This window comes from Nematolebias whitei, chromosome 8, assembly GCF_014905685.2.
Source record: "Nematolebias whitei isolate Nwh7 chromosome 8, NemWhi1, whole genome shotgun sequence".
In the NCBI taxonomy this organism is placed as follows: Eukaryota; Metazoa; Chordata; class Actinopteri; order Cyprinodontiformes; family Rivulidae; genus Nematolebias; species Nematolebias whitei.
The window spans coordinates 31,014,787-31,028,218 of NC_056505.1; the positions used below are offsets into that span (position 1 = coordinate 31,014,787).

The 13,432-nt window shown below is 41.1% G+C and overlaps 1 protein-coding gene across 1 annotated transcript in view; it reads left to right on the forward strand.

Moving 5' to 3' along the window:
• LOC119414063 (transmembrane protein 132D) overlaps positions 1-13,432 on the forward strand; it is a 76,362-nt gene that overhangs the window by 29,759 nt on the left and 33,171 nt on the right. The window contains exon 2 of the mRNA XM_037681180.1: positions 8,920-9,805. Coding sequence (XP_037537108.1) covers positions 8,920-9,805 — 886 coding nt within the window. The remainder of the gene's footprint in view (positions 1-8,919; positions 9,806-13,432) is intronic.

Below are 13,432 nucleotides of genomic sequence, written 5' to 3' on the forward strand. Positions count from 1 at the left end.
TAAACATGAAACGAGGAACATTCTGTTCTTTGTGTAAACGAAACTCTTTAAATCCTTAAAATACAGCCACATTTTCTAAAAAGTTGGGACACTCGGTGAAATGTAAACAAAACCAGAAAGCGATGATTTGCAAATTTCACAAATCATATTGCAAAATGCTCTTCCAGCTGATCTTATTAGTAAATTTCATATTTCTACAAGACTATACTAAACCTGACACTGCGCCTGTTCTAGCAGCGGTAGAAGAGTCTGAGTACAGAACTGACTTCTCACCAACTAAAAACCTTTGATGCAACAAGAAACAAATCACCAAAAGAAGACCCAGTTAAACAGCTAGAATCTTGCATCGGACCAAAACAGAACAACACCTCCTCCAAATCCTCCAGCAGCTGATCTCCTCGGCTCCTACATGTTTACAGACTGTTGGTAAAAGAGGAGGAGATGCTTCAGTGAGAGATATGACTCTCTCCTTTAAGTTGGAAGATGTGTTGCTATCAAAATCAAAATTACTTTGTTCTCTTCTGAAAGTGGTCCAGGATCTTAGTTCCAACATTTTATACGTTTATGTTCCACGGTCGAAGCAGATGGTCGCTTGTCCTGAGAAGGTTCTGCTAAAGGTTTCTTCCTCATGAGGGAGTTTTTCCTTTCCACTGTCGCCTTCATGCTTGCTCAAGATGAGAGTCTGTGATGGAGTTAAACTCAAAGCAGTCTGCTCCTCAGATAAATAATGTTAAATTATTATTTTTATATATGAATGTTTCTGTTCAGTGTCCTGAGGTGACTTCTGTTGTGACTTGGCGCTATATAAATAAATTGGATTGAATAGTGAATGAATTTATAAGGTTTGCAAATCATTGTGTTCAATTTATATTTTACACAATGTTTCAACTTTTTGTGACTTGGGGCTGAACATTTGAAGTATTTTTTTTTTTTTTTTAAACCTTTATTTGAAACATCAGTTTACAAACAAAACAAGGCAACAACATCAGCACAGAACATCAGTTTTCACAGGTTGAATTGCATGCACTCAAAGCAAAAAACAAACAAACAAAAAAACAAACAAACAACAAAACAAAATAAACAAAGAATGAAAATGAAACAAACACCGAGGTTTAAGCCAAATCAAAGTTGTTAATCAAACTACAAAGTTGTTGAGCAGATTTACTTTTAACTAAATTTAAAGACTCACGAAAACAAATTAGGAAATTTTTCCAATGACTTAAATTTGGGTTAACTTTAAAAAATCTGCATTTATGAACAAAAAACTTTCCCAGTAAAACTAAATTATTGATTACAAATTCTGTTTTGGAGTTTTGAAAATATATACCAAATTTGATTATTGTTAGACTCAAAGCTGGCAGTTCAACTCCTTGGTCCTGGAGCCAACCCCACATTCTGCTCCAGAAGTCTTGTGTGACACAACACTGGAAGAAAAGATGATCCAGAACTTCATCTTCATCGTGGCAGAACGAGCACCCAGCAGTATCAAATTTAAATCTAATCTTTAAAAATGCATTAGTTGGGTACATACTGTTTAGAATTTTAAAATGGACTTCCTTGAAGTTTAACACCAAAGTTCATGCTCAATAATCCAGGTATAAAACCCACCAATGTTCAGTCAGGTCATCTGGATGGTTTAGCACCAGCAAACTGTTATTTTTTTTCCCACTATGGAGTGTGCTGCTGTTGTGGGAATCAGTTTTGTTTGGTGGCTCCTTAGATTGAAGAAGTCCTTTGGATGAAACATCTCAGCTTTAAAAAGAAATTGTCCGGATGATCTGACTACTTGGATTATTGAGCATGAACTTTGGTGTTTTGAACCAGTTCGGCATGACTGTCACAGAGGAGTTGACGGGGGAGAGGGCGGGCCATGGAGGCCATCTTGGCACCAGCAAACTGTTTTATCCCCCCTGTGGAGTGTGCTGTTTGTGGGAATCAGTTTTGTTTTAGTAGCTCCTCAGACTGAATAAGTCCTTTGGATGAATGATGAAACGTCTCAGCTTAAAAAAGAAACCATCCAAATGACCTGACTGAACATTGGTAGATTTGAAGTTTTAAGTACTTTCATTTCATTTTTAGTACTGCGGCTGCTGAAAGTGAAAGGCTGAAAATCATGTATTTGCCTGAGTCTCTGTGTGTGTTTGTCTGCTGTGTTAGCAAAATACCTCTTGAACCACTGAAAAAATCCTAATGAAACCCTTAGAAAGTAGTTACTGAAAGTGTCTCCGATTGAAAACACATTTGGAGTCGACACAGTTTAAGATGTCCACCACAGCTAAACAACTTTAACCAACATGAAACCAGTTCAAGCTTTAAGAACATTTATATCTGAAGTTGTTTTTTATGCTTCTAGTAAAACAAATGTATATATATATATATAAAAAAGGCAACCTGTAAATGAAATAGAAAGGATCATTTTCATTTGCAGACATGGAACGATGATCAAAGACTTTATCAACAAAACGCTGCCATAGAGTGAGCGCTTTGTCTTGTTTGTGCTGATAACATTTTTAACAAAGCATTTGACATAATGTGACGCAGCAACACTGTAAGGCACAGAACATGTTCTTTTAAAAAGATTCTTGAGCACTGATGCTTTTTGACTTGTTTGAGGAGGAGGAGGTGCTCTGGTTTTCAGATCTATGAGAGATTTGTGAGGCTTGAACAGCTGGAATAGATGGTGCAGCTGATTTGCTCTCCTGTGTATCAGCTGAGGGCAAGCCCTGCTCTTATTGCCTGCTGATGGTGGAAAGGGTTCCCCTCAGCATGCATCAGATGTGATTCATTAAAGGATCTTCCTTCAAGTTTTGAGAAATGAAAATCATCTGATGCAAGAAGAGGAGCACAAGTGACCCATGAAACCCAAGTATGAGACATGAATGGGTTGTATCCTACAGCGTGAGCTCTGGTGTCAAACAGCACATCGGTCACTGTGGCCTCCAGGGGGACATGGGACAGTCCAGATCCTGCCTCCATCCACGAGACATGAATGACGCTCTAGTCTGCATGGGCAAGGAGGAAAAGGACACACGCTGCTGTCTTCCCATGAGACCCACTGTGTTTGGACGGTTCTGACATGCAGAGTCACTGCTTTGTGAGATTTGAGGCCACCTCCACAGGCTTGCTGCTGGACTGGATGAATAAAGATGAAACGCAGAAGAGATGGCTGAACGATGGACAGATGTATCAAATGCCAGCAGTCATGAGGGGACAAGATGAATGATACTGAAATGAAATAAAAAAAGAAGCTTCAGTCCTTCCTAACTGGGATGAATAACAATTAATAATTTATGAATAAACAGCACTCAGTGTGAATTCTTTTATCATAAATCTAGTTCTAGATACTGCGTGTGTTCTATGATGCTTGTAGTTCTGGTGGTGGGTAAAGTTGTTAAAGCTAACTGTTTAATGGTTACAGTCAAACAAGATAAAAACATGTAATGAATACTTTGTGTAGCCATCATCGTGTGTTTTTTTATCTGTAGGCACCATATCAGCAGTGCATGTTTTGGTCAGCCTTTAACAATCTGTAAAATCAGATATTAAATGATTAAAGATTATTTCCAATGTGAGTAAAACTCACCATCACCTTAGAAAGAAGATTATCATATTTTTATTCTCTGTTTTTATTGTGAATGTTTATGAAGCATTCACACTGTTGTGAGCCATTTTTCTTCCGTGCGTTTTTCGGCGTGATTCTCGTCCCGCAGTTTTCAATCTATTTCAACAAATACATCAAAACGTTCAGCTCCTCCAGGACTATCCTGCTATGACTTTTGATAATTGGTGCATTTACCTTTTTCAAATATTTAGCCTTTTCTGACACTTTGCTTCTCATAGAAAATGAATTGAGCTCATTTTGCATCCTTCAAATCTTTAGAACTGTTTACAACCTTTTACTGCTCTTTTCACATTTTGGGCTGTTCAGCTTCTTTCATCTTCCTTGTGCAAATTTAAACTTTTTCAGCTACTTTCAGCTACTTTCAGCTGTTTTTTTCAGATGTGTTGTGCTCCTTTCAGGTTCTTGCTGCTAACTAGAACATTTTTATGTTTCCTCTAACTTCTTTCTGCTAATTTCAGTTTTTTTTTTGTCAGCTTATTTCTGTAAGTTTCTGCTTTACTGCTTTATTTATTTATTTTTTAGCTATTTTTATGGTCATTTTAGCTTTTTCTGCTAATTCTGCATTTATTGCACTCATTGAAACTTTTTTCCAGTGTAATGCAGCAAAAATGTGCTCTCTCCACTTTCTTCTGGTATTTTCAGCTGCTTTCTGCTCCCCCCCCCCCTTTTTTTAAAGTTATTTTTCAGTTGTTTGTTGACTATCTCAGCTTTTTTCCAGATAATTTTCACGTTTTCCGGCTCATTTCTGCTCTTTCAGCCTAATTGGGCAAATGAGTTCTTTCAGCTTTCTTCTGCTAATTTAAGCTTGTTCTACAATTTTAGCATTTTTTAGCTAATTTCAGCTGTTTTCAACTAAATTCAAGTTGTTCCTGGTAATTTCTGCAACTTCCAGCCTAATTAACTTATTTCTATTAATTTCAGCTTGTTATGCTCCTTTCAGCTCCTTTCTGCCAGTTTCAGTTATTTCAGCTACTATTTAGCTGTTTTGATGCCGATTTTAGCTTTTTCAGCTAATTCCATTTTGTTTAGCTCATTTCAGCTCTTTCTGCTTCCTTCTGGTAATTTAAGCTTCTTTCTGCCTTTTCAGCTGTTTTTTTTAAATATTTTTTAGCTAATTTCATATTTTTTGTGCTCATTTCTGCTTATTTAAACTTAAGTCAGCAAGTATGTGCTCTTTCTGCTTTCTTCTGCTAATTTAGGCTTGTTTTTCCTTTTCAGGTACAACTCAGAATTTTTTTAAGCTAATTTCAGCTGTTTTTCAGCAAGTTCTTCAGCAATAAGCATTCACACTGCATTTTTGCAGGAAATGCAATTTCTCTAGTTAAAAAATTATTTTTATGCATTTTTCTCAGATCTTCTATCAGAGAGGTAGGGCAGATGAAATTAAATAAGTCCATTCAAATGACTACATGGTTCAGGGAAATATTTTTGAATTTCTGCATTCATGCAGCATCTAAATGTAATTTCAACAGAATAAAATGTTGTGATAAAAAAAGTATTTTTGTGACATGGGTACAACCCTGGGTGTTTATTTATCTAAACAGGGGCCAGGGGTAAATAGTTTCTCTGATAATAGATATGTGTGTTAAAAAATATTTTCTATCAACTGTCTGTGTTCAGTTGAGCAAGTGTTTTGACAAAAGACAGAGTTGGACATTGTATATAATTAGACAATACTCTAATAACACAGCCATAGTAGAACCGATCATTTACACTTCAGCTATTTATCGATGGATCCTCTCCAGCGTTTCCATGACAATGAAACCTAAAATTAAGGGTCATCAAATTAACAAAACACTCAGCTTTAAATCGCCACAAACACAGCTCTTATCACAAAGTTCCTTAAGTGCTAACAGGTTCTTTTATCTAATCTTAAACAAACAAAATAATAATTTCTGGAGATCAGTTATTACACCACTCAGACCCATCGTCAGCAGCATGAACTCAGTGACATACAATATTGCTAAACATCTGGCTGGTATTTTAGCTCCTCTTGTTGGAAACACACCTCATCACATAAAGAACTCCATTGATTTTGCTAACAAAGTTCAACACTTGAAACTAACCCCAGGAGAAACCTTTGTATCGTATGATGTGACTTCTCTTTTCACTTGCATACCCATCTCTGAAGCAGTAGAAACCGTCAGAAAACAACTTCTACAAGACAAGGACTTAATCAACAGGACCAACTTCACCCCAGACCAGATCTGCACCCTGTTGGATCTCTGCCTCTCCACCACTTATTTCAAGTTCAATGACAGTTTTTACAGACAGACGCACGGCTGTGCCATGGGATCTCCAGTGTCACCCATTGTTGCCAATCTCTACATGGAGGAAGTGGAACAGAGAGCCCTACACTCCTATGAGGGAACAATGCCAAGCCATTGATTCCGTTATGTGGATGACACCTGGGTCAAAATCCAAGCTAAGGAAATAGAAGCGTTCACCAGACACATTAACTCGGTCGATAACAACATCAAGGTCACCAGAGAAAATGCAAACGACAACGAGCTGCGTTTTTTGGACTGTTTGGTTCAGATGGAAAAAGAGGACAGCCTCAACATTGAAGTTTACAGAAAACCAACCCACACAGACCAGTATCTTCTGTTTGACTCCCACCATCCACTGGAACACAAACTCTCTGTCATCAGAACTTTACAACATCGGGCCGAACGTGTCCCCACGAAGACAGAAGGGAAGGAAAAGGAACAGAAACACGTTCAAGAAGCTCTTCAAACATGTGGATGTCCTAACTGGGCTTTTGTCAAGTCAGCGAGGAAATCTACAAAACACACCAATAAACAGAAAAAGGAAAACAGCAGACGTAAAAACATTGTCGTCCCTTATGTTGCTGGAGTATCAGAGAAATTCAGAAGGATTTTCAACAAACACAACATCCCAGTACATTTCAAACCCAGCAGGACTCTCAGACAGAGGCTGGTCCACCCTAAGGACAACACACCCATACACAAAGAGTGGTGTAGTGTATGCGGTCCAGTGCAGTGAGGACTGTCCAGACCTCTACATTGGAGAAACTAAACAGCCTCTTCACAGACGCATGGCTCAACACAGGAGAGCCACCTCCTCTGGACAAGATTCAGCTGTTCACCTCCATCTCACAGATAAGGGACACTCTTTTGAGGACCAAAATGTGCACATTTTGGACCGAGAACACAGATGGTTTGAGAGGGGGGTGAAGGAAGCAATTTATGTAAAAAGAGAAAAGCCGTCTCTTAACAGAGGAGGAGGCCTCAGATTTCCACTTTCAAAAACATATAATGCAACTTTAAAACAGATTCCCAGCCGGTTTTCACAGCTGATGGGAACAGAGGGGTCTCATCTGTGAATTAGAGGAACAAAGACCTACTGTTAAGGTGTTTAGGTGTGAACTGCCAATCTACATATGTGTGTGTGTCTTATGTGTGTTTGTCTTATCTCACTCAGCCTTATAACCTGAATCCCTCACTTCACTGCTCTTTGAATTGAGAAAGCTCCTCGGGTGAAGAGCGAAACGTCTTCTGTTACAAATAAAGTCCAGTTGTTTTTGTATTGAACGTTTTTTGAATTCATCATGTCCTGGATGACTGAGAATCTTCACCAGCATATCAGTTATTATTAAAAAAAATTTGTTTTTTTTTGTCATCTATAAAATAACCTGGGCAGCACAGTGGCACAATTGGTTGAGGTGCCGCCTCTCAGCGAGCAAGTTGTCCCAGTTCAAATCCTGGCCGGGGGCCTTTCTGGGTGGAGTTTGTATGTTCTCTCCGTGCATGTGTTGGTTTTCTCCAGGTACTCCTGTTTCCTCCCACAGACCAAAAACATGCATGCTAGACTGATTGGTAACTCTGAATCGTCCCTAGGTGTGAGTGAGAGAGTGAATGGTTGTTTGTCTTGTTTGTCTCTATGTGGCCCTGTGATGGACTGGAGACCTGTCCAGGGTGTCCCCCGCTTCTTGCACAGTGACTTCTGGACATGGGTACCAGTGACCCCCATGACTCGAAAAGAAAGAAGTGGGTATGTCATGATCTGAGCTTGAGGTTGAACCCAGGGTGCAGACAAAACTCGGGAACTCATGGATTAGAAAAAAGATATACACAACAAAAAGAGCTGATGTGGCAGCAAAACTTACATGTGGGGAGGTGATCATGGGAGGAGCAGGAACAGAACAGGATGTAAAGGAGAACAACACACAGACCAAGAGAAGGGGACAAGAACACCCGTGATTGACAGTGAAGGACACCTGGGGTGATGAGGGTAGTAGACATGTGTGTAGGAGCTGGATAAACCCAGTGTGACAAGCAACACACACCAATCCTCAGGGTAAACATAATGGATGGATGGATAAAATAACCCACTTTTATAATTATTTATTTATTTACAAAGTATTTTCAGCTGCTTCTTTCTTCAGGGATCGCCACAACGAACTAACTCGTATGATGTTGTGAATTATTTTTATGCCAGATGCTCTTCCTGACACAACCACAGACCACTGAGCTACCACAGCCCTCTGTGTGGAGCAGAGAGCTGCTATCTAGGGCACCCGGGGGAGCAGATGGTGGGGGTAAGGGCCTTGCTCAAGGGCCCAGATTGGGGCAAATGAGGGTGGAGACAGGTGTGCATGTTTCACCTTTTACACGCACAATTTGATGTTGTCGGTCCAGGGAATCAAACTAGCGACCTTCCACAGGCTCACCTTCTCCCACCTATGTGCCACCACCCTAATAAATAAATAAAATAACCCACTTACGTAATATTATATTGCCATGGCTGTTCTGTATTCATTAAATAAACTGCCTATCTTTACCATCTTTGTTTCACTAACAGGCGGGTGATTAGATAAATAGAAGAAGTTTTCACATTTTTTATGTCAGACTCACTTTGCAGTCTGAGTGTTGAGGCATGTTAAAAGTCGGTCCTCCACAGTTCTTCAGAAACCAGGAGTTCTGCTGCTGCCTAATGGCCTCAGTCAAACTTTCACTTGAAGTGAACTATAGAAATTCCATTAGGATATTGACATCCAGAATGTGACCCAAAGTTTTACAAGTTCATATCATCATGTTCATTCTTTGTTAAGGAGACAGCTTGAAGTTAAGCTCAGAAGCCTTTTTAATTCTTTGATGCTCTACTCAGCTGATCAGTTGTCCTCCAATGATCCCTGTCATAAAGTACTAAAGTCAGATTTTTGTAACCAAATGTCGATAAGAAAGAAAATCTTCAGCCATGTTATTTTGTGGCTTAGTTATGTTGTTGTTAGAAATTCCTGGAACCTATTGTAATTTGGTGTTTCCATCCCACAGATGTGAGCAGTAAAGAAATGACTGACAGCAGGAGCCCTGTGCCTTTCCCCGTCTTCCTGCCCGTCAACTACGAGGTACGGGATGCTGACTATCTCTTTCTTAAGGAGGCCGGACAGGACTTCATGAGGAACTCCAGCATGCAGAGTCACACACAGCCCTTTGTTATTTTAAGAGCCAGCCGCCAGCCAGCTGTCAGTGCCAGCTATGGAGCCATGTCCACAGAGAGGCTTGTGCCGCTGGATTTGATGCAGTCTGTGCAGCTCTTCAATGCTCCAGACGTCTTTACGTTCAACTGGAAAATCCAGGCCTTTGTGCTGACGCCTTGGGTATTCTCCTCCAAACCCAAAGTGCGCGTCCTCTTCTATGTAGCAGGGAGAGATTGGAGCAAAGAGGAGGGAGCTGTGGATGAGCTGCCATGTGTGACAGTGTATGGTTTCTGGCAAACTCAGGAGGTGAGGGCTTCCTGTGCCATTGGAGGAGAGAGGGGAACCTGCATGGCTGAGCTGGTTCCTGTGCTGGGCTGGTTTGCTCTGGGGTCAGATGGCACCAGCAGAGAAAGGCAGGATCCATCTATGGGGAACCCAGTGGAGCTGTACTACCAGGCTAAGCCCAGAGTCAACGGAAGGTGTAGTTTTGTGAATGGAAGTCGATGGAGTGGATCACAGCAGCAGGAGCCACAGACTGAGAACGTTCCCGTCACGCCCATGCAGAGGATTGGGAGCGTGCATCTCCTGCAGGTACCCAAGGGAATGGCGACGCTTTCGCGGCTCAAGCTCGGCAATGCCATCGTCATCCGGACGTCCTCTAAACCTCTGAAGAAGACGGACATCGCAACTTTCTACATACTGATGGCCAGCTCTGCACAGCTGACCAACTTCACTCTCAGGTAATCAGAAAAGATGTGAATGGGTTCAGCACAGAGAAAAATCCCTCTTTGTCATTTCAGTAAAGGGCCACTGACAGTATTAGTCATCTTCCCTAATTCTTACACTAATCCGCCGGCATCAAAACTAAAACCATATCAGGGGCAGTGAGAGGCAGAGTGGATTATGGCATTTCTCTGAAAAAATCACAATGGTCTTTCTGAGAAATGTGATAGAACATTTGTTTGATGACATTACAGCCTGCCTCAGGAGTGGCAGCCCTCAAGTTTGATGTGGGGCAAATTAAGTCTCCTGTGACTTATTATATTTAAAGGGGGGGGGGGGGGGGTATCTGGACTGTATCAGTGGATGAAGATGGAAATTAATAGCAAGGCTAAGTTAAATTTTATTCTGTTTTTTGGCTGAAAACCGGATCATTTAGTCAAAGCCAAAGTTTCTTGATTTGTCATTTGCACCACATGTGGTACATGTGGTGGAACAAAATTGTGTACACAGGGTCCCCGTTACATCCAACGAAAGTATAAAATGTAAAAGAAAAACAGTAATAATATCTAAGATATGAACTAAGAAATACATCCATCCATCCATTATCTTTTACCCGCTTCTTCCATTTTGGGTCACAGGAGTCGCCGGTGCCCAGTCACTGTGCAAGGGGTGGGGTACACCCTGGACAGGTCTCCAGTCCATCACAGGGACACATAGAGACAAACAAGACAAGCAACCATTCACTCTCTCACTCACACCTAGGGACAATTTAGAGATACCAATCAGTCTAACATGCATGTTTGTGGTCTGTGGGAGGAAACCAGAGAAAACCCACACATGCACAGAGAGAACATGCAAACTCCACCAAGAAAGGCCCCCAAACCAGGATTTGAACCAGGACAACCTCCTCGCTGAGAGGCAGCAGCTCTTCCAATTGTGCCACAGTACCATACCATACCATACCATACCATACCATACCATACCATACCATACCATACCATACCATACCATACCATACCATACCATACCACTTTATTTATAAAGCACTTAAAACAGCAACAAGGCCAACCAAAGTGCTGTACAGACAAAACAACAGGTAACACACAAAGCAAAATACAAAATGAGGTAATAGAATATAGACAAAAAATGATGCAGATAATGACGACAAACCAGTGTAGAGCATACAGAATCAAAACACAGATCATCTTGTGTTGAAAGCTATTGAATAGTAGTGAGTTTTTAAACGGGACTTGAAAACCGAGAGGGAGGGGGCCTGTCTGCCAAGCAGAGGTAACTCGTTCCAGAGTCTTGGTCCTGCTACAGAGAAGGCCCTGTCACCTCTGCGCTTAAGACGAGTTCCTGGAACTGTGAGGAGCAACTGGTCCGCTGACCTCAGGGAGCGTGGTGGGACATACGGTTGTAGCAAATCAGAGAGATGGGAGGGGGGGGGGGGGGGGGGCGACACTGTTCAGTGATTTGTAGACATACATGAGTATTTTGAACTGGATTCGAAAGTGAACCGGTAACCAGTGCAGTGAGGCCAAAACTGGTGTAATGTGCTCTCTTTTGCCTGTACTGTTTAAAAATCGGGCTGCTGCATTCTGGACCAGTTGTAGTTGTGCAATGGAGGTCTGACTGATACCAAACAGGAGCGAATTGCAGTAATCAAGCCTAGATGTAATGAATGCATGTATCACTGTTTCCAGGTTCTTTTTGGACAATATGGGCTTCAGTTTAGACAGCCGCAGTGCTACCCTTGTTTTGTCTTATTCAATTCAATTCAATTCAATTCAGTTAAGTTTATTTATATGGCTCCACGTAACATCAGAAGTCGTCTCAGGGCACTGAACAGAAACATTCATATATAAAAATAATAATTTAACATTATTTATCTGAGGAGCAGACTGCTTTGAATTTATCACCAGCACAGAACTCTCATCCTGAGCAAGCATGAAGGTGACAGTGGAAAGGAAAAACTCTCCTGAGGAAGAAACCTTTAGCAGAACCAGGCTCAGGACAAATGGCCATCTGCTTCAACTGGCTGGGTTTAAGAGGAATAGATACACAATGGCAGGTCATGCTAAAATAGAAATAGTATCAAATGAAAACTATTCAATTCTAACCAGGGCTTAATTTTTAAATCAATCGATGCCAGATTGCAAATAGTGGGCGGGCCGGCGAGGGTGTGTGTGTGAGTGTGTGCGGCAGTGTTGTGGCAGGGGGATGCAAGGGGAGCGGAGGGGTGGGGGGTCTGTGGCTCCTCCCCAAGAAAATTTTGATTAAAGTACAGTAGATGCCATTTCCTGCAGTTTGGAGTATTTTAACAGGTTGTTAAACATTTACATTTACCTACATTTGTAAACGTTTGATTCAATTACTATTAGAGAGCAACAGCAGCTTAGATTCTGTCAAGCATCCTAAACCCCGCCCCCATCCCCTCACTTCATGGTTCCAAGCCTGACTCTTCTCCGCCAAATTCAGTCCTGCGCATTGATGCTCCTGCAGCTCCACTCTTGATTACCACTGCCTTCAGGTGCTTCAATTATCATTTGTCCAACTAAGGACAATCCATCCATCCATCCATCCATCCATCCATCCATCCATCCATCCATCCATCCATCCATCCATCCATCCATCCATCATCCATCCATTTTTTTAATGAAAGTAAATTGGAGTGTCTTTTTGACATTTTGATCGCTGTTATTTTGACAAATTAGCGCTGTTGTTTTGATACATGATGTACTGTGAATAATGCACATCAAACATTTCTCTCATTGTATTTTTCTTCTTACTGTAGGCCTAAGCTTTTTTTGTTTATTGTTTCTGAAATGTACGCGGGAGTTCCAACACATCTGCAGTTGTGTGTGATCTCCAGAGCTGTCTGGAGACGCTCCTGTGCGTAACATGCACTGTCCGCAGGGTGCGCCGCTCAAGGTGTCATCCCTGTGGAACATGCCGTCCACGTCTTTGCTGGGCAGGAGCGTGTGCGCGAGCTGGTGCATATGCTGTGGCCGGAACATCCACTCCACAGACTGGGTCCGCCGGGCCAAGGGCAATGTCTCCCCTCATATTTTTAATAAATAATCAAAATATTATTAACAACCCACTTAAACTGTCAAAATAATTTGCAATTTAGTTGTGCTGTTTAATTATATTTTTGTTATTTAATAAAAATGTGCAATGACTTTGGACGTTTAGGGGTGAAGATTTGAGTTGCTGGATCCAAGCAAACAGTTTACAGAATGCACCCTGTCAAAATAAGAGAGTTCCTGGATCTTGGTCTGACAGGACCCGGCTCAAATTAAGCCCTGTTTGTAACTTTTCATTTGAAAAAATTATGTCAATTTGTCCTTTAGTAGTCTAAGCCTATAGGAGCATAACAAGCCAACCCCAACTATAGGATTTATCAAAAGGAAAGTCTTAATCCCAGTCTTAAAACTGGAAATGTGTCAGCCTCACGGACAGAAACTGGAAGTTGGTTCCACCAGAGCCTGAAAGATCTTCCTCCCATTCTGCTTCTGAAAACTCTAGGAACCACAAGTAAACCTGCAGTCTGGAGTAAAGTACTCTGTTAGGAAAATATGGAACAATAAGATCTGTAATATATATATATATATATATATATATATATATATATATATATA